The sequence below is a fragment of the Poromitra crassiceps genome, assembly GCF_964638095.1.
Source record: "Poromitra crassiceps genome assembly, chromosome: 7".
NCBI lineage: Eukaryota > Metazoa > Chordata > Actinopteri > Beryciformes > Melamphaidae > Poromitra > Poromitra crassiceps.
Window position 1 is genome coordinate 48048909 of NC_139628.1, and position 21867 is coordinate 48070775.

Consider the following 21867-nt stretch of genomic DNA (forward strand, 5'->3'; position numbering starts at 1 on the left):
ACACACACACACACACACACACACACAGACAGGCAGAGTACTCACTCCTGGTAGGCAGTGGGTGGCAGTGTGGCGTGGCAGGTGGCGAAGGGGCCCGTGGGGTCAGACAGCGCTCCACAGCGCCTCACGCTGGTATACTCAGCCAGCTCAGACTGAGAGCAGCCGGAGGTCTCAAAGCCTGAGTCTGGATCATCCTCCACCTCTCGCCTGGGGTGGGAAAAGTTATTTATGTAAGTTTACAAATTTGTGTTGTCTCTACGAAACAAGGAGATGCTGCTATCTGCTGATAAATGCTGTTGTCAAATACACTAAAACTATTAATTTGACCCTATTTGCCCTTGGGAAAGCTAATGTACATCTAGTCTGTTAGCTCAAAATTTCATGACCAACAGGTGAAAATGGTGTGTCCAATTTGATGTTCTTGGTATTCTTTCTGGCCCTGTATATTCCAGCTCTGGTTGCGCTCTGACCTGTGCAGGTGCACTCTGGGGGGCAGGTCCCAGGTCCGGTGCCGGTCGGCCTGCCGGTCGCTGACCCTCCAGCTGTCCCCGAACTCGTCCAGGTTCCTGGTCACTGTCCCGTCCGGCTTCATGTACTCGTTCCTGCTGGAGCCGTCGTAGTTTCCACACAGTCCTCTGACTGAGTTCCTATAGGTGCTGGGCAGTAGGACCTCTGACACACCAAGAGAGAGAGGAGTGAATGCATCCACACACAAGGCAAAGGATGGCTGAGTTAAGGATGGTGGAGGTTTGTCTTTTACCTCCGCGGCTGCTGCCATCGAAGCGCACGGTGAGGCCAAAGTCAGTGGTGAGCTGGACCTGCCTGGAGTTCATGGTGATGGTCAGACCATCCACTGGGCTTAGAGGAGGAGCAACGCGTTCTCCATTCACCTGGGGAAGGCAGTCACAATTCACACACTCTTTTTCTTCATTATTAATTTTTGCAAGAGAAACATCTGCTGGTGGCTCAACAGTAATACCGTATATCAGTTCAAAATTTGAAAATAGAACAATTTATTTTTGGATATGGATGGATGGTTATTCTAAAATCTGTATTTGATAGCTATTGTCCCCCAAGTTTCAATAATATGGAAAAACGAAAAGAAAAAAGTGAGACTAGGGAACCTGTGTAGCGAGACGCTGTCTAGTATTACACTTTTATACTATTATATTTCTCTAACCATGCAAGCGAAGTTTTACATTTTCTCTCAAAGTTTTTCACATTTAGACATGAAGCCTTTCCTCAGCTTTAAACAAATTGTTTTAGTTGCCTAAACTTTAGCTAACATTTTCATGGGACCCACAGGTGAAAACGACATGTACAATTTGTGCTATTGTCACATCATCCTCACATAATCCATATCCACTACACTGTAATCTGTGTTTCGACTCATTTCACAAAATGTTGTAAGACCAGGTTGTTCTACTTCTATTCAAAATTATTAGAGCTCTTCAGAAAAATCTGTTTTGATCCCAGCATAATACAATGTTTTGATGTTTGCTAGCTAAGTTACTAGTTAACACAAACAGCTGCTAAAATAAGCTATCTGAATATTTTTTTATGAATGTGAAAGGGTTGCCATCAACAGATGAAGACAGAGTAGACCACACACCAGGACTTTCTTCTTCTGCAGGAAGCGGATGTTGACTCCGTAGACGTCGATGAACATCTGATCCAGGAAGGACACCCTCCTGCTCCCCCCGCGGCGGATGTTCTTCCCCCTCACACGCAGGTCGGGCTGCCCGCCCTGCAGGCTGTGGCCCTGGGTCAGCACGTAGGTGTAGGGGCCCTGGAAGTGATGGGTGAAACCGTCGAACGTCCGGTAGTGGGGATCCCCGGAGATGCTGCACTTGTCGAACTCTACAGGAGATAAGGGAGTACATTGGAACGGCAATGGAGAGAGTAGATGTATGTCAAGACTTGAGACAAAAGTTGTGAATAAGGAAATCAATTCTAAGCACACATTTTAAGCACAGTCGCTCTTTACTTGGCCAGGGACTCTAGATGGAAACTCGCATTTGGCTTGGACTGATATTTGATATTCTCGAATATTATTTTGTGAATATCGCAATATCCACCCCTCCTGGCCATGTTACTTAGATCACAGTGGTACACGTTTCAAATGTATAAACCTATCATCCGCTAGTGGGAGGACACGACAGTGAAACCACACAAAAAATAATCTGTGAAAAAGGTGTCTTTTTGATTCAAGTGGGTTCTCTTTTCCACAATCAGCCCATTTTTGGGCTGAAAATAGCAGGAATGAGCAAACTACACCGGATTACCTCTAATGCTCCAATTCCTCCAATGCTTTGATAGTAAGATAAAATAGACCGTTTATAATAATAGTTATTATTATTACAGACAAGAGATTTTGATCTGATTTATAAGAAAGAGGGGGATCCTAAACCATCCCAACCCCTACCCTATATACCTTATAGCGATAGTTTGCTGGGAAAATATCCCAATATACTGTAACATTTGGGATATTCCCCAAGCCTAACTACAAACTAATTGGGATGCATTTGTGAAGTGTTCACTGTGACAAATTAATTGGGGAAAGAGTGATGGACTCACTGCTGGGTTTGCAGTAGACGTCTCCGTATTTGTCCAGGCCGCACACTGAGTTGCTATTACACTTATGCTCCTTACAGGTGATCTGCCCACCAAGGGCACACACACACTGGTCGACACACTTGTCAGTCAGCCACGAGTCTCCCACCTAAAACACACACGCACGCACACACGCACACACACACACGCACACGCACACGCACACGCGCACACACACACACACACACACACACACACACACACACACACACACACACACACACACACACACAGATGTATCCATTACAAAAGACCAGCTTTACTTTACATTACTGGTTATTAATGTTATTATTACTATTACGCTATGTTAAAATATATATATATATATTTTGGAGATACAAGGTTGCCGACTGTATGTAGGCCTTGTATCCAGCACCAATATGGGTGCTGCTGCTTGACTCACATCATGGTACTCTCCCTCTGGGTCCAGGCAGCCACACTTGGCCAGGGGGACACACCTGCCGTCACTGAGCACGAAGCCGGCGTCGCACTGGCAACCCTCCACACAGGCGGTGGGGGGCAGGTGGCAGAAGAGGGGGAAGAGGTCCGAGCAGGTGGGGGGGCATGGCGGGGTGCAGTCTGAGTAGTGGCTGTTAGGAGGGCAGGGCAGCGCTGGAGGAGGAGAGGGAGGGAGGGGGAAAGACATTGGAAATGCTTTGTCCGTATGACTGAAAAGGAATAGCCCTGGTAAAGCATCCGTTCACGTGAACTCACATTTGTTTCGTTCTGCGGGAACGCCTGGCTTCTTGCCCGGGCCGGGCGTTTTCACAAATTACAAAGTGCACAGGCCAAAGTGCATGACAAGTATTATAAGTAAGATGGCTAGATATTTTTCTGTATTTATGTACTTAATGAAATGTACAAAACAATGAACAAAAACACATACATTTTTACACGTTCAGCTGCATCAAGTGTACCAAGTACAAAATTAGCTTAGAAAATAAATCAAAATGACATTTTTCATCTCAACTTAAAATTGGACCTTCTGCTTCTTAATGGAAGTGCCTGACAATTCACAGAGGCTTTTCTTATCTTTTGTCATTTCTATTTTATGATTTTTTTAAAGTGGCAATAATATATATATATATATATATATTTACAAATCTGTTAACTACCATTTAGTTATTCATCAGAAGAAGAAAATAATATCCACTGACAAAATGTGTTCTGATAGGTATATTAGCGCAGCACACATCAGCGTGCTAGCTCTTGCTGCGTGTAACTTACGACAGAAGGAGTTGTTCCTCCAGCTGATGGTGACCCCGGCGCTCTGGCAGGTCTGGGCGTAGGCCTCCACGTTGTCGCACAGTGTGGCCTCCATGCCGTCATACTCGCACATGTCATAGATGCAGTTACCCAGGAAGGCCTCCGGGGGGACAAGAGAGTGGCAGGGCTTGAAGCGGTCAGAGAGGATGACCCCGGCACACTGCGCCTCGTACAGCGTCTCCTCTGCTGCCGTGCAGTTGGGGTGGATGTCCGGGCGGCTGTCCGCTTGGCAGCTGGAAGGGAAGGACAAGGACGCTTTAGATCGGCGTTTTTCTAAAGGACACTAGAGGGACAACAGAGGCCAAAGACCTAAAGGACACTAAAGGGACAAGAGAGGCCAAAGACCTAAAGCAGGGGTTCCCAACCTTTTTTGTGTCAAGGACCGGTAGATACATGGAAAAAAAGTCACAGACCGGTTGTCAATTTTAATAGTTTTAGTTACATATATATTTACTCACCAGGTGGCGACAAAGGGTAAATAACAGCCTTTTGTGTTGTACTGTATGTAGCCTACAGTATTTATGTTTTTGTTTCAACTACAAACATAAATAAACATCAACTTGAAACTATGTTTCAACTACCACACACAGCCTATAATATTATAGCCTATGTTTATAAAAAAAGAAAGAACTTTTTTTTTTTTTGACCGGGCTCGCGGCCCGGTACCAAATGCGTTGCGGCCCGGTACCGGCCCGCGGCCCGGTGGTTGGGGACCACTGACCTAAAGGACACCAAAGAGACAAGAGAGGCCAAAGACCTAACATTGGTGACGTTCTTGCTGATGATTAGAAGTTTTCACTTTGGGATTTCACTCTGACATTTGGATTAGTCAGCTGTGTGGAGATGATTTGCCACCAGTGCCCCATACTGACAGTTTAATTTGGGCAGAATTCTTGACTGATAGATTTCTGTCTGTTGGGCTGTTTTGGAAACGTCAACATTGTCAGATTAAAACACACAAAGAACAGTGTGGACGGTTACGAGTCCGTCTGTCCAGGGTCCAAAATGTATTTATTTTTTTGTCCACCAGCCAAATGTTAGTGAATGTTAAAATGTGATCTGCCACTCAATAGATTACCAGTGGGTTTTTTTGGCCAGTGAGTGAAGCAAATCTACCAGCCACTTGCATATTTGACCAGCATCTGGCTGGTGGCTGGTGCAACATTTGGGCCCTGCAACCATCCAGAAAAAGTTCAACTGGGTTGAACATTTTAATTAAACACTGAGTCTCGACTCGTCATACTGTCACACTAACTGTGTTTTATGAAGAAGCCCTATAGTGCCTAGAATAGTAGTAATGCATCATGGGTAATGGGAAGGGCCACTGACCCAGGATCACTGTCTCCCTCTGACTTCCAGCTGTTGCCCAATTGGATTGCGTCCTTTGCTGGTTTCTTGTTGGGCATCAGGTTGTCATCGGAGGAGTTGTGGTTGTAGTTACCGCACATACCGCACACCTAGAGGAGAGGAGAGGATAGGATATGAAACGAAACCCCTCTAAGCCTTTTTCCCCCCTTAAAGTAGACCATTGGGTCGAGGAGCAGAGACAAAGCTGGTTAGTGGTTGGCTCATGTAAGGCAGTCGTAGGCTACCTTGTTGAAGTATTCTCCAGGGACAATGATCTCCAGCTGATGGACGCCGTCAAACTTGACCTGCAGGCCGAAGCTCGTGTCCAGGAGGCTGTAAACTCCGCTGGTGAACACTTTGGCTCCGGCCGTGCCCACGGACACGGGGGTCCGCACCCGCCGACCGTTCAGCTGAGGCAAGACGGACAGCAAGTCAGACTGACAACTCTTCTTCAACATCCCCCCAGAAGATGGCACCTGAGGCAGGTACTGTGGCAGGTACTTACCAGCACTCTGCGGCTCTTCTGCAGCGTGACGACCACGTCCTGAGGCAGGTAGACGGTGACAGAGCGCACGTAGGACGCCTCCGGCTGCCCGCGCTCCTCGTTTTTAGCCACAATCCTGAAGGGAGTCACCTTGGTGCTGTTGCACACCTGGAGGACCAAGACACAGAAAGTGTCTAGGTTGGGACTGTGGTTCACACAGGCATTTCTTTAGATTGAGATGTTTGAAACCTGTGACATTTGGGTTTATTGCGTTCCATACCTCAACCAGAGTGTACGTGCAGGTACCCATGAAGGTGTGCATGACATTGTCAAAGGTGTAGTAGTGCGGATCTCCGGACACCTGACACACTCCCTTACCTAGAGAAATATTGTCAATGAAGTATGAAACAAGACTACGTGGAACCTAGTATACAGTTGGACGGTGTGTGATGTGTTTATATACTATTATATTATACAATAATTTAATCCCATTATTACTATAACCATTTAGATAGTTCTGCAGAGTCCAAGACAGCTATTCTTCAATGTTTCTCAAAAGTGACACAATCTTTGCTTTAACTTTGAATGCAAAACCGCCCAACTTCCTGTCACCGTGTACCTGTGGAGTGGCAGTCCAGTACTCCCTCCACCACCTTGCACTCCTGAGCGGGGCTACACAGCCAGGGCTCACAGGTGATGTTGTGGTTGCCGTTACATTTACAGCGCTCCGAGCAGTCCATCTCCGTGAACCAAGAGTCTCCAACCTACACACACACACACACACACACACACACACACACACACACACACACACACACACACACACACACACACACACACACACACACACACACACACACACACATTTTCATACCACAAATGTTCCCCAAAAAGTAAAGTATTCAGTGTTTCCCCAAGTTACCCTTCCTATGAGAACATGGGGCACTAAAACTGAAAAGTAAAGGCGTAAATAAAGTAAAGGACCATAGACAAGTCAAGTATTCATCAATTCTACAATCAATATTTAATAAGTCAAGCTGTTTCATATCAATCATATCAGAGGTGGTGGAAGATAGTGACTAGAGAAGATCCCCCTTTCAAAAAAATAAAACGTCAATATAGACCCGATATATCGATCTAAAAATAGTAGACACGCGCGCACACTCTTACCGGTCTGTACTTCCCGTCTTCGTCAGTGCAGCCGCACTCGCTGGGCGGGACACATTTGTCTCCGCTGAGGACGAGTCCCGCGTCGCAGGTGCACCCCTCCACACAGGGCAGGTGACAGGAGCCGCCCGGGCCCCAGGGGTCCTGACAGCTGGGCTGGGGGCAGGCCGGCCCACAGGGCTCATAATGACTGCCTGGGGGGCATTTCAGAGCTGCACGGGGGTAAGGAGGAGGGGGGAGGCAGGGGAGAAATGGGGGAGAGGGGTTGTAAAAAAAAAAGTGTAACAAACATTTTGAGGACTTCATTACCCAGAAATCATGTCAGGTAGCAGCGTTGTAGTCAAGTTACTATAATACAATCAAAACATATTTGTATAATGGATCAGTCAGCTAAATTATGTAGTAAACTGGGTAGTAATGACATATACTGTACACACACATACATACTGTACACACACACACACACACACACACACACACACACACACACACACTTACGACAGAAGGTGTTGTTTCTCCATGCGATGGGAACCCCGGCGGCAGCACACAGGTCGGCATAGCTTTCGATGGCCTGGCACAGCGCCACCGCCTGGCCGCCCGTGGCACACATGTCGTACACGCAGTTCTCAAAGTGAGGCTGAGGGGGCACCACAGCATGGCATGGCTTGAAGATTCCTGAGGACAGACAGGAAAAGCTCTTGAACCAGGAGGTGCAGGGATGCCACCTCACTTTACCCAACTTTTCTATTTGCGGAAGAGCTTTGCTATGTTATTATTAGGCTACGATACAGGATGCAGACTTGTCACCTTTAGGTGACAGTCACCTTTTTTATTTTTATATTCCAAAAAAACGGCTTTTGAGTGGTTTTGTGTCTGCCTTGGTATCTGTCACATTTTTCACTCTCCATGAGTTTGCAACTTGCATCCCTGCGATACGATACATCTGTATTATCCCCGAGGGGCAATGCAGCATTACAGAGCATAACATAACAAAGAGACAACATGTGTGTGTGTGTGTGTGTGTGTGTGTGTGTGTGTGTGTGTGTGTGTGTGTGTGTGTGTGTGTGTGTGTGTGTGTGCGCGCGTGTGTGTGTGTGTGTGTGTGCATGTGTGTGTGTGTGTGTGTGTGTGTGTGTGTGTGTGTGTGTGTGTGTGTTACCATTGGGATCAGTGATGATGCCACAGCTGGTGGGCTTCTGTGCCTCCTCCTCCACATCATCGTCACAGTCCTCCTGTCCTCCACCGTTGGTACAGCTGACAGAGAGACGGAGAGCAATATGAATTATAGGGATGCACCAAATTGGATTTCCTTTTTTTGCCGATATCCGATATGCTGATATTTTCCAACTCTTTTGGTCGTTGCCGATACCGATATCTGCACACATTTCTCCCACTTAATGTCAGAGAACATCAAGTCTCTCCCGTAGTGGAATTAACACATTATTATGCCTCCTCTTATGGTGACGGCCCACTGGCAGATGCAGATAAAAATACAATGCTTTTCAAAATGGACACATTCACTGGGCAAAATAAGAAAACTACTTCAACTTAGCTTATGTAAAACATGTCATTGTTGTTTCTCTTTTCTTTTATTTAACACATGTTTAACCAGGTTGGTCTCTTCTACAAGGGAGACCTGGCCAAGACAGCAGCATCAAAAGTTACAAGTCAAAAGTAAAACAACAGGAACATAGAGGAGTAAAAACAATAAAATGCTGAAACAATTAAAATAGCCGACCAACGGACATAGCCGAATGGCAAAAGTGCCAATATTACATGAAGAGAAGATTTTCTACTGCTTCTCCATGAAATTAAATGAAAAATAGCTTACCTAGAGACAGAAGCAAGTACTGAAGGAGTCATTCACCATTACTTATTATGTGCTTTAAAAACAGCCAGAGAGATCAAGTCACTCAGCTTCAAGTCATTTTGAAGGCTCTTCCAGGTGATGGGAGCAGAGCAACTTTCAAACAAAACTGTAAGTTCATCCTGCTTAAATAGGCTTGGATGATGCTCTCCCTCCATTAGGGTTAGTGTCATTCAAGTGTCATTTTATCAGCCTGTCACATCGGCAGACATGTTCGTTTCAGGCCGATGCCGAAATGTCATTTTAAAGCCTTTATCGTGTGTGACTCACTCAGGTCTTGGGTCAGGGACCTGCCAGCTGTCTCCCAGCTCGTTGGAGTTGGCGGCTGGTTGACCGTCTGGTTTAATGTTGTCGTCACTCGGCCGACTGTTGAAGTTTCCTGCGGGGACAGACACAAAGATGAAGACTCTCTGCACTACAACAGCTTTGAGTCCTTTCAACTACAACTCCATTTTTGACCTGGACATTTTCCATCTTCAATGGCCAATGGCCCCGCCCCTTTTTTTAAATGAAGAATTCAACAAATATCTATAGTACATCACATAATTATATCAGTTACTTCTACCTCTGCGCCTATTATTTTTTCCAATCAATAGTTTCTATTTTTTCTATTTTTTCCCCAGGAAATTCTTTTAGAAGTTGAGAGTATCTCATCGACTTCACCAGACTGCTTACTACTACATCATTGCATGGTTCTTTCCAGGAAATGAACAGTTCCTTTCTAGGTAATTATGAGGACATTGTGGATCCAGAAAATAAAGCGTTATCGCTATTTCAGTTACCTTTATTTGAACCTAGTTCCAATAACTCAAAACCAGGGTACCACAGTGAGCCAGTTAAAGCCAGATTGCATGTAAACAGCCAATAAGAAGTGCATTCGGAGAGTGCAGACCACCGCCAAGGCCAATACTCCAGTCTGCTATGATATGCAAATTTTGTGAGTCGGATCAGAACCCGGACCCTGACCCGTCCCACCATGTTTCATGAAAATCAGCCCAGTAGCGTTTCCATAATCCTGCTAACAGACAAACAGACAAAGGTTGGCTGAGGTAAGAACTTGTTTTGGCCCTCACCACACATGCCGCAGAGCAGGCCGCTGTAGGAGGCGGGCAGGGTGACGTCGGCGTGGTGGCTCCCATCAAAACGCACCCTCAGGCCAAAGCTCGTCTCCAACACCACAAACTTTCCACTCAGGTAGATCTTCACCGCATCAGCCAGACTGAGCGGCGGGACCACCACGCTCCCATTCACCTGGAGAAAAAACACATACAGTACGCTGACGACCAACCGTTCTATACAGAGCCAAAGTCACGTCAACTTCCGGTTTAGCCATACGCACCAGAGCCATCTGACCCATATTTCACACTATACTAAACAACGATATACAGTACAGAAGCCTTTAGAATATTTAAAAACTATAAGATCACTGTATACACGCAAAATCTACTCTTCTCAAGACACCATCTTACTTGTACTTACCTAGCTGCTACCACTATCATTTTAAACATCAATATACCACTGTCATATTAGCATTTATTGCTAGTGTTTCGCCAACTAAATGTGGTAGCTTGATCACAGTAGATGCTACAGTAGATGTGACTCACCTGGACTGTGCGGCCCTTGCCGAGGATGACGGTTGTGGCGTCCACGGTGATCACCACGGCTCTGACATAAGACACCTGTCTGTTACTGCCTCTGTGCTCGTTCTGCGTGGCCACAGTGAAGTACGGCAAGCCGGAGGTGCTGTTGCAGGGTTTGGTCAGGGTGTAGGAGCAGGCTCCCATATAGTGGTGGGTCTTCTTGTCAAAGGACGTGTAGTGGGGGTCTCCTGATACGGAGCAGATACCAGTGGCTGCAGGAGGACAAGAGGGGGGTGTAGCTTAGCTCAAGAAAAATGTTACTCAACCGCTTCGGGGGTCTTTAAAGCCCCCTCCAGTCACTGTTTCTACCTGTTTAACGGTTGCTGTTTCTATTTCAAACGTTCTCGACGTTCTATGAGTGCCTGCTGTATAGTCACACGTCATCTGATTCTGTGCTACGGAGATATGCGCAAGTTACGCCAGAAACCGTATTCCTCCATAGCTCAGCTGCAATGAATAGCGGCGTTATTGCTGAGCTCTCAACAAACGGCCAACGGATTTCGAAACTGAGGGGCTTAGCGTGACTTGAAATGGTTAACGAGTAACGACTGTTTTGGTCACTCAGTCAGCCCGGCGAATGTGGTTACAGCCAGCAGGCTCAGCTACGTAGCTAACAGCTAGCTAGCTAGTTAACATGCTAGCTCGTCCTCAGTCAGAATCAAATTGGCTATGTATGTACGACTATAGCGCTACATTGAGTCGTACGTCCATTTTAGCAAATAACATGCATTAACTTTTTGAACTTGAGCACAAAGTTATTTGTCAAAAAATATTTGGCGAACAGTGTGTCTATGAGTGTGTGTGTGTGTGTGGGGGGGGGGGGGGGTCGATAGCATATTTAATTTTAAAGCCTTTATCGGCCGATACCGATGACGTGCCGATATCATCGTGCATCTCCCTAGTGTGTGTGTGTGTGTGTGTGTGTGTGTGTGTGTTTGTGTGTGTGTGAGTGTGTGTGTGCGTGCGTGCGTATGTGTGTGTACCTAGTGGGTGGCATCCGTATTCTCCGTCTTGCAGCAGGCAGCTCTCTGTGGCCGGGGCACAGCTGGTGTTGTGGCACTGGATCAGCCCTCCACCCTGACACACACACTGCTGCCCACAGCCCTCTACATACCACACATCATCCACCTGACATGCACACACACACACACACACACACACACACGCACAAACACACACACGCACGCACACGCACACATATTGGGGTCAGATACAGTACACGTTCAGCCCACTGGTGGTCTGTGGATGTACAGTGACCGATACTCATACTCAAAACGTAACGTCTGCAATTGGCCTTTTTCACAGCAGCCAGTTTGTGTCTAAAAGGCAGGGTAAACACAGGTGCAACCAACACATTAATGAGGGCCCCAGCACTGGAACACCAAATGGATTGGAAGTTGGAAACCCTCATTAATGTTTTGTACCTGTGTTTGCCCTGCCTTTTAGGCTGCTGTGAAAAAGGCCAAGCCGTTTCGAGTAGGAGTATCAAGATACTTGTTTTGCATCAATATTTAAGATCTGTAAATATGACAATTTTCATGCAAAGAAGAAGAAGAAGAAGAAGAAGAAGAAGAAGAAGAAGAAGAAGAAGAAGAAGAAGAAGAAGAAGAAGAAGAAGAAGAAGAAGCTGTGCCAAAGAGCATGGAAGGAAAGAGACGAAACTCCGGCCATTTTTGGAAACAGAATGCGCCTCGCAGTGGTCAGCTGCGGTAGCGCGGGCCCCTATAATCAGCCTCTCTAAACAGTAACTCAACGGGAGAACACTCTAAATTTCGTGGATTCACATCTTTTCTGGGCGTACTGTAAATCTTGATTGAAGTGGTGTAGTGCAGGGATGTAAAACAACAACCATATTGTGGAAACTAAGCAAAATTTTTCTTTTTTTTCTTTTAGTTTTTTCAAGATAAATAGTAAATGCAAAGGACCCGAGGTTAAAACCACGGCAACGCACTTCTGACGGAGTGGACGACAGCCGCATTAGCTATTTATCTTGAAAAAACTAAACAAAGAAAACGAAAAATTTTGCTTAGTTTCCACAATATGGTTGTTGTTTTACATCCCTGCACTACACCACTTCAATCAAGATTTGCAGTACGCCCGGAAAAGATGTGAATCCCCAAAGTTTAGAGTGTTCTCCCGTTGAGTTAGTGTTTAGAGAGGCTGATTATTGGGGCCCGTGCTACCGCAGCTGACCACTGCGAGCCTGTGCGAGGTTCTTTTGGCGCTGTCACGCTTCCAAAAATAAAAAATGGCGGAGGCTGCTGGGCGCTGATGTTGCAATGGGGCAATATGGAGCTTTCAGTTCTTTCCATAAAAGTTCTTTGGCTGTGCAGAGCTTGAGCTGGCTGCCACTCACAGGGTGGTAGGCTCCGCTGGGGTCCAGGCAGCCACAGTCTCTGAGGGGGACACACGTGTCGTCGCTGAGGATGAAGCCGGGGTCACACTGGCACCCCTCCACACACACGTCCTCACAGCCCGGGGGTCCGGCCACGCCCACACACGTCTCCGGACAGCCGCTCACACACAGAGAGTACGAGCTGTTAGGAGGACAGTCCAGGGCTGCAAGCAGGGAGGCAAGCTGGGTCAAGAGGTTGTGGGTGAGTGGAGGGTGGGATACATGACCAATCACGGCTTTCAGCGTATTCTGTCTCCCGCCAATGTTTCACATTTTGAGGGAATTCTAATAGAACTAGACAAGATAGAGACAGTTATTATTATTCTAATAGAAATAGACAAGACAGTTATTATTAGCCTGGTAAAAACAATCCTGATAATGTGACTTCAAATTATGTTTTGCTCTGCGGTCTAGCTCATGGATTTGTCTAGATCATGAATTCGTCTTATGGCTGTCAATCTAAAGTGGGGGGAGGTTACGCTTAGTTACGTTGGCGTCTGAGTTTTTATGAAGGATTGTCGGGTCCGAGTTCAGTCTCTCTCTGAACTCTCTGAACCCCATTTCACAAGATGGTGTTTGCCGTGTTCTATCACCAAGTCAATGGACTATCAAGTTTTCGTGTGTTGTAAGGAACCATGTTTTGTTTCAAGTATTGTCCACGTCTTATAACCTGACCTGGAGAAGGCTCACCGAGACGGAGCGCTGGTGAAGCAGGGCAGCAAGCGCGAGCTGGTGAGAGACGAGCAGCTGCACCAGCCTAAGCTAGTCCATCCAGCCACGAAGGAGTTAAGCTTCTTCCCACTTCCATTCAGTCTCACAGACTTTCTGATATTATGTTTCACGGCGACTAAACAATGACAAATAACAATGCCCAGAGTTCAGGTTGTCGTGACGCCACACGGAGACTTACGGCAGAAGTCTGGCGCCCTCCACTGGTGGACTTTGGCTCCGGCGCTCTGGCAGGCGTCGGTGTAGGCCTGCAGCTGGTCACACAGGACGTGCTGCTGGCCAATGAACTGGCACATGTCATACACACAGCTCTTGAAGAACGGAGTGGGGTCCACCACAGCCATGCATTCCCTGCAGGGGGCAGATAACACAGAGAGCCCTCATTCACTTTCTATGGAGAGCTCCAGAGACAGACTGTACAGTACATCAGCCCAGGCGTCACCAGGCTCTCCCCCAAAGGAGAAGAGCCTGGGATCGGTTGTTGTTAGTTACTTATGAATAGAATTATATAACTATCAAGTTTATTATGGTCAAATAAAACGAATGAATAAATAAAAACTGAAGATGCATAACTAGAGTAAACATGAACTAAAACTACATTGCCTACTTGTAAAACAAACTAAAATAAAACATGGAAAGATTTGGGCATTTTGTAAATGTGTATGATAAAAAAATTCTGGTTTTTTTTAACCATTATTATTGAATGCAAATTGAAACATTAATGTAAATAATTCATGATTTATTGCTCATATACACAATGCGTTGTATTTAACTTACAAACTCACACATACAAATCATTAGCCTATGTTATCTCCATACAATACACATACACACACACACACACACACGCACGCACGTGCACACACACACGCACGCACACACACACACACACACACAGACACACACACACACACACACACACACACACACACACACACACACACACACACAGTGTTTTAGTATCTTCACAAAGATTATCTACGCATTTATCTTAGATTACAATAGCAGCTCCTTCTAATCTGGATATACATAATAACGTAAGCATTGACCTGCACCCCACACCCACACGCCCACCCACATAGATACATACATACCTACCCACCCACATATATATATATATATATATATATATATATATATATATATATATATATATATATATATATATATATATATATATATATATATATATATATATATATATAATATCTATATACATATACAGATACAGTATCACTACTCCCAACTATCAGGCAGAATGGCCTACAGAAAAAAAATCTGTTATAAATGTCATCTTACCTGAAGGGTCCAGCAGGGTCTTTGATTTTGCCACATTTGTCTGGTTTCACCACCTCAGCCTCCAGTGTGGGGTCGCAGTCTGGATCAGGCTTGGTACCCGGGCTGCACCTGATAAACATACAAACACACCAGGAGGGTTGGTTGTTAAGATGGCTCATTCCCTCGGTCATCCTCAAGGATTGTTATGGGGTAAAACATAAAGTTCTCTAAGTGGGTGACTCATGATATTGGTGGTTTTACTTTAAGGTTTATGGCGTATAGCAGTGTTTTCCAACCATGTGCCTTTGAGTTGCATATACAGTCACCATTCTAGGTGCAACTAACAATTATTTTAATTTTCAATTAATCTGTCGATTAGTCGTGGTCTATAAATGTTACAAAATGGTGAAAAACGTTGCTCACTTTTTCCACAAAGCCCAAGATCAGTCACCAGGAACAGTCCACAACGCAAAGATAATCAGTTTACTGTCATAGACTAAAGGAACCAGAAATAATCACATGTAAAAAGCTGGAACGAGATCATTTTAGGATTTGTTTTCTGTACAAATTAATACGATTAATCAGTTATAAAAATAAAAATTAATCGACTAATCAATTAACTCATTGTTGCAGCTCTACACCATACCCATAACAACTGCATGAAAACGTTGTTTGATAGGGCATCTGGGTATTCTACCATAGAGGTAAAAGCACTCTCCTACCACCACAGAGACCTGGGTTCAATTCCTGGCAGCGGTACTTCCGGTTTGGCCGGACGTTCCCACAGACACAATTGGCCGTGTCTGCGGGTGGGAAGCCGGTGGGGTATGAGTCCTGGTCACTGCACTAGCGCCTCCTCTGGTCGGTCGGGGCACCTGTTCGGGCGGGGGTACTGGGGAAATAGCATGATCCTCCCACGCTCTACGTCCTGCCAGTGAAACTCCTCACCGTCAGGTGAAAAGAAGTAGCTGGCGACTGCACATGTATCGGAGGAAGTATGTGCTAGTCTAACAGCTCTCCCCAGATCAGCTACGACCGGGACACCAGGGGGAATTGGCCAAGTACAATTGGGGAGAAAATTGGAGAGAAAAAACAGCTGTTTGATAGATGGCAGTATTCCTCACATGGGAATCTGTGTGAGTCACGTGTAACATAGTCATGTCCGTGGCTAAATGAAACGTGTCACGCTTCCTCGGACGTCAGAAAACTCCCAGATTAAGATGATGGCAAAGACATGTAAGTGTAGGAGCCCAAACTCACGACTCGTCCTCGTCCTCGTCCGTCTGCCAGCTGTTGCCGAAGTCATTGGTGTTTGTGACCTGGCTGCCATCTGGCTTGGTGAAGTCGTCATTGGGGTTTCCGTTGTAGTCGCCACAGAGACCGCACATCTGGCCGTAGTAGGAGCTGGGAGCACAAACGCAGACGGGGAGAATGAGGGATTAAGAGAGGAAGAGGAAGAGAGAGGAAGGTCTTAAGCAGACTTAAAGGTCCAGATATCATTTCAGTAAAAGTTATTTACGGAGGAAAAGTGAAGACAATCTAGAAATAATATGCAGAGGACTCAGATTAGTCAAGGCATCATCGATGGAAGATCATGACGTTGACGGGATTGTTAAGACTGTGGGAAGGATTTATTAGAGATGATGAGCGATCTGTTTGTATGACCTTTGAACCTTGACCTTTGAACTACAGCTTGCACAGATGTCCCGTGGGTTTCCCAAGAAGCCTCATGAAATATACATATTTTTTTTACATGTAGAGATTATAGCTTTGTTGCCCTTCATGTCATACCTACATCTATCTATCTATCTATCTATCTATCTATCTACAGTATATATCTATATATCTACATATATCTATCTATCTATCTATCTATCTATCTATCTATCTATCTATCTATCTATCTATGTAAATCATCGACACGCTATGGCCCGCCTCTCAACCCTCTTTCATCTCAGGCAATATCTGTTTTCAGTCTGATACATTACCGACCCTCTCTGAGAGCCAGTTCATGTGGTCTTTATACATTCCACAACAACATTACATTTTCTACAGTGGCATTCCACCAAAACCATCAAAATGAATTATTTCCCCTTTGTTTTCTGAAAATAATTATTGACCATGATGTACTACTACAGAGATGAAAGTAACCAAATCAGTCAAAATCTCAAAATACCTGCAAAACGCGTTTTCGACCTACTTTGGCTCATTGCCAACAATGTGTAGCAGCGACATGTGAAGGCTTTCTGCAGGCCACCGCGTTAATGTGAACACACCAACCTGGGAACTGAGATCTGGGCGTAATGGTTTCCGTCCCAGCGCACCCAGAGACCGAAGGGTGTCTGCAGGGTGACGTACTGACCGGCCAGACTCAGGGACATGAGAGGAGAGGGCGAGTGAGGCAGGGCCACGCGACGCCCATTCACCTGCACCATGGAGGAAACAGGATGTTAGCAAACAGCAGCTACGGCCAGTCAAGTGAATTTTAAACAAACTTAGATGTTTTCTATGTGGATTGCTGTTTACCCAGTGGAAGTGGGGTGTCATTTTGACATATATTGAGCGCACTAACCAGTGTTCTTCTGGTCTTCATCAGGGTGACTGTGATCCCGTCCACAGTGACGTAGAGTTTCCTGAGGTAGGACAGGCCCGAAAGGCCCCTCTCCTCATTCTTCCCCTCCACAGAGAACCAAGGACCTACACAGGGAAGCAAACACAACACATAACCAGGAGGGTATCACCACTGATTTCCCGATTTGATACGATTCCGATACACAAGATCCCAATTCAATTCGATTTCCGATTCGATACGATTCGATGTTGATATTTTGGTTACAATACTAATTTTGCTTGGATATGAAAGAGATTCTCAAAAAACGAATGCTGTAAATTGTAAGAGGAACCCTCTAAACTGGTGCATTATTAAAAAATATTCATGTTTACTGATGTTTACGAGATCTCGTTGCGCAAAGAACCAAACCATGCGAGTCTAATAATAATAATAGCTAACTAGCGTTAGCTTGAAGCTGTTTCTTTGTGCACAAACTGCTATCAGATGATATACAGTCCGTGTGATGCGTGTGTGTGTGTGTGTGTGTGTGTGTGTGTGTGTGTGTGTGTGTGTGTGTGTGTGTGTGTGTGTGTGTTTGTGTGTGTGTGTGTGTGTGTGTGTGTGCGTGCGTGCATGCGTGCGTGTGTGTGTGTGTGTGTACCTGTGTTGTTCCTGCATGCCCTGGCCAGTGTGTAGGTGCAGGTTCCCATGAAGCTGTAGAACTTGTTGTCGAAGGTGTTGTAGTGAGGATCTCCTGACACCACACAGTCCTGAGAGCCTGCAGGGGGCGATGATCACCAGCATCAACAACATGTCTCAAACTACAACACACTCTCTGAGGAGCCATTTTGGGGGGGTTTCAGAGGGTCCCTGGCCAATTTTGGAATGCTTTATTTCAAATGTTATTGCGTTCACTTAAAGTGAGCACTAGGAAAGACATAATGAAGCTGTTTGTTTTTCCTGGCTCAAAATGAGCTGGAGGTGGTGCTAGAGCCCAACCCATGTGGGATTTGGAGAAATGGGAAAAACTATGATTATAATAGGCGCCCATGGAGTGATGAAAATAGATGTTTTCTGTGTGTATTGTGCTGCTCAGAAGGCTGCTTTCTTAAACAAATAACTTTATTAAAGAATGTTTAACATTAAATTGTCAACCCATCGGCACAATACCGCAATTACAAAATGACAGAAATCCACTGAGCTTGTTAGAAAATTGTGTTTTCCATGAAGACACCTGTCAGAGTTTTGTCAAGAGCTGCAGGTTGCACGAAAGTTGTGTAGGAAAAACCCTGCCCTGTAAAATGTGTCAAGACGCATTGCGATCCGATCACTCAAACCACTGGCAGAGTTGATCTGGGACTGGGATGCATTTTGTCCACATCTCTTTTGTAGTGTAAACGCTAATGCGTCCTCAGGACACTTTGAAGGACCGCCTACTCAACTGACGATTTCTTCCAATATGAGATGAAGAAAGGATTTGACAGTCCTAGTTGTAATTAAAGATGAACTTGTGCTCTCTTTATGACAGGGTAGCCTACATCATATTTCAGTATAATTTGTTTGGTAAAGTGGTCATCTGGTAGTTTGTTGAGTGGGGACTTACTGGTGGGGTAGCAGCCCAGCTCTCCTCCCTGGAGCTGACACTGGTGCATTGGAGGGCATGCAGAGGGCACACAGGTGACGGAAGGAACGTCACACCTACACTTCAGCTTACAGTCCTCCACATAAAACTCTTCTCCAGGCTGAGAGAGAGAGAGGGAGAAAGAGAAGGAGAGAGAGAGGGAGGAAGAGAAGGAGAGAGAGAGGGAGCGAGAGAGAGAGAGGGAGAGAGAGAGGGAGAGAGAGAGAGAGAGAGAGAGAGAGAGAGAGAGAAGGAGAGAGATAGGGAGAGAGAGAGGGAGAGAGAGAAGGAGAGAGAGAGGGAGAGAGAGAGGGAGAGAGAGATTCATTTGTTCATTTGTTCCATGGATGCACTGATATGAAAGTTTTGGCTGATACTGATATATTAAAATTGCTTTTATCGCCAAAACCAATATTTACCGATGTCGATATGATCTGTATAAAAACACAGTTCTATGATAATCAAATTTGGTACATACTGAAAAACACATGTAAACACTGTGAATTTGAAAAAGTAAGGAATTTCTTTATTGCCAAAACATTAGGAAAAGCCCAGTTACCGCATTGTTTCCTCTCAATATGACAATTTTGGCCGATACAATATTAACATTGTAGTTATTTTGCTCATCGGATTGATACCAATATATTAAAAACATTACTAACATTGGCCGATACCGATATGATATATTGTGCATCCCTAATTTATTCAAAGCTCTCTTTAAATAAAAAATAAGATAAGATGAAACTTGATTGATCCCTGTGAGGAACTTTTTTTATAATAATAACAGGATACAGCAAAGAAGGAAAGAATAGAAGTGAGAATAGGGCAAATGGCTGGTATTAAACAAAACACAATTGACATGTCCAATGTGTTGAACAAATATGATCAAGTTCAAATGCATGGACACACACACACACACACACACACACACACACACACACACACACACACACACACACACACACACACACACTACTTTACCTCATAATACTGCCCATTGGTGTGTGTGCAGCCACATGAGTTCTTCCTCACACACTTGCCGGCGCTCAGCACGTAGCCAGGATCACACACGCAGGCCTCAGAGCAGGGCCCCTCACAACCAGGGGGCGCTATCCCAGAACAGGTCTCCTGGCACGGGTTGGCACAGGGCACATAGTGGCTGTTGGGAGGGCAGCTCAGAGCTGGGGGGGGCAAGAAGGGAATCATAATAAGTCAATGATAGGGTTGTCATTGTTTACATTGTTACTGCACTACTTTGCTAAATACAAATACAAAGTAGAAATACCGCATCATGGATGTATATGCCTCCGCCAACAAGTGAGCAGTCTACATCTCTCTACCTCTCCATCCCCCCTCTGTCCCATCGCTCTACCCCTCCATCCCCCCTCTGTCTCATCTCTCTACCCCTCCATCCCCCCTCTGCCCCATCTCTCTACCCCTCCATCCCCCCTCCGCCCCATCTCTCTACCCCTCCATCCCCCCTCCGCCCCATCTCTCTACCCCTCCATCCCCCCTCTGCCCCATCTCTCTACCCCTCCATCCCCCCTCTGCCCCATCTCTCTACCCCTCCATCCCCCCTCTGTCCCATCTCTCTACCCCTCCATCCCCCCTCTGTCCCATCTCTCTACCCCTCGATCCCCCCTCTGCCCCATCTCTCTACCCCTCCATCCCCCCTCTGCCCCATCTCTCTACCCCTCCATCCCCCCTCTGTCCCATCTCTCTACCCCTCCATCCCCCCTCTGTCCCATCTCTCTACCCCTCGATCCCCCCTCTGCCCCATCTCTCTACCCCTCCATCCCCCCTCTGCCCCATCTCTCTACCCCTCCATCCCCCCTCTGCCCCATCTCTCTACCCCTCCATCCCCCCTCTGCCCCATCTCTCTACCCCTCCATCCCCCCTCTGTCCCTCCACTCACGGCAGAAGGTTTCGTTCCTCCAGGGTCCGATGTCGACCCCGCGGTCCTGGCACTCGTTGACGTAGGCTTCGATGGCTTCACACAAGATGGGCTTGGCTCCGTCCAGCTCACACAGGTCAAACAGACAGTCCCGGAAGTAGTTCTGAGAACACACACACACGTGCACACACACACACACACACACACACACGTACACAAGCACGCGCGCACGCACACACACACACACACACGCACACATTTAGTTGCTTCTCTTACTGCAGAAGTCATGACTTTCAGTCACAATGTTTTGATGTTGTTTGTTGTGCCATCTTATTTAATTTTTTATTTTATAATAATTGAGTGCATTTACATGTACAGTATATAGCACTTTTTAAAGTAGTCAACGCACTTCACATCGGAGGGTGTGTGTGTTTGTGCGTGTGTGTTTGTGCGTGTGTGTGTGTGTGTGTGTGTGTGTGTGTGTGTGTGTGTGTGCGTGCGTGCGTGCGTGCGTGTGTCCACTCACATTGGGGTTGACTTTGGGGTGGCAGACGGCGAAGGGGCCCTTGCTGTCCAGTAGGATGCCACAGTATCCAGAGCCCTCGTACAGGTCCTGCTCCTCGTCTGTACAGCCTGGTACGGTGCTGTTGGGCTTCTTATTACAGCTGCCCACACAGACACAGGGTCAGAGCTGTGTGTGTGTGTGTGTGTGTGTGTGTGTGTGTGTGTGTGTGTGTATGTGCGTGCGTGCGTGCGTGCATGCGTGCGAGTGTGCGTGCGTGCGTGTCTGTTATACACTATTGTCCCTGACTTGTTTACTGCAAACTGCACTGCCAACACCACTCCAACCTAATCACCACAATAAAATGTGTCAGCCTTGTACGTTTATGCAATCTGCGGATGCTAAGTTACAAGCTCAGCGTCATTTTGAAACAAACTTAATTGCTTTATGAAAGAACAAGAAAGAAAAAGAAAGAGATAAATCCTATAGACAGATTCAATTTGACAGGAAACA

General features: G+C 46.0%; 1 protein-coding gene across 1 annotated transcript in view; it reads right to left on the reverse strand.

Moving 5' to 3' along the window:
- zanl (zonadhesin, like) overlaps window positions 1–21867 on the reverse strand; it is a gene marked incomplete at both ends in the record, with an annotated part of 38589 nt that overhangs the window by 5591 nt on the left and 11131 nt on the right. Inside the window, 30 exons of the mRNA XM_083640163.1 lie at window positions 46–207; window positions 471–672; window positions 761–890; window positions 1613–1860; window positions 2578–2722; window positions 3017–3225; window positions 3841–4112; window positions 5209–5336; window positions 5472–5636; window positions 5732–5878; window positions 5991–6088; window positions 6330–6474; window positions 6881–7089; window positions 7376–7552; window positions 8037–8131; window positions 9015–9123; window positions 9818–9995; window positions 10349–10596; window positions 11368–11512; window positions 12741–12943; window positions 13690–13859; window positions 14808–14915; window positions 16047–16190; window positions 17067–17212; window positions 17359–17483; window positions 17999–18115; window positions 18941–19079; window positions 19940–20139; window positions 20874–21015; window positions 21379–21517. Of these exons, the coding sequence (XP_083496289.1) occupies window positions 46–207; window positions 471–672; window positions 761–890; window positions 1613–1860; window positions 2578–2722; window positions 3017–3225; window positions 3841–4112; window positions 5209–5336; window positions 5472–5636; window positions 5732–5878; window positions 5991–6088; window positions 6330–6474; window positions 6881–7089; window positions 7376–7552; window positions 8037–8131; window positions 9015–9123; window positions 9818–9995; window positions 10349–10596; window positions 11368–11512; window positions 12741–12943; window positions 13690–13859; window positions 14808–14915; window positions 16047–16190; window positions 17067–17212; window positions 17359–17483; window positions 17999–18115; window positions 18941–19079; window positions 19940–20139; window positions 20874–21015; window positions 21379–21517 (4845 nt within the window). The remainder of the gene's footprint in view (window positions 1–45; window positions 208–470; window positions 673–760; window positions 891–1612; window positions 1861–2577; window positions 2723–3016; window positions 3226–3840; window positions 4113–5208; window positions 5337–5471; window positions 5637–5731; window positions 5879–5990; window positions 6089–6329; window positions 6475–6880; window positions 7090–7375; window positions 7553–8036; window positions 8132–9014; window positions 9124–9817; window positions 9996–10348; window positions 10597–11367; window positions 11513–12740; window positions 12944–13689; window positions 13860–14807; window positions 14916–16046; window positions 16191–17066; window positions 17213–17358; window positions 17484–17998; window positions 18116–18940; window positions 19080–19939; window positions 20140–20873; window positions 21016–21378; window positions 21518–21867) is intronic.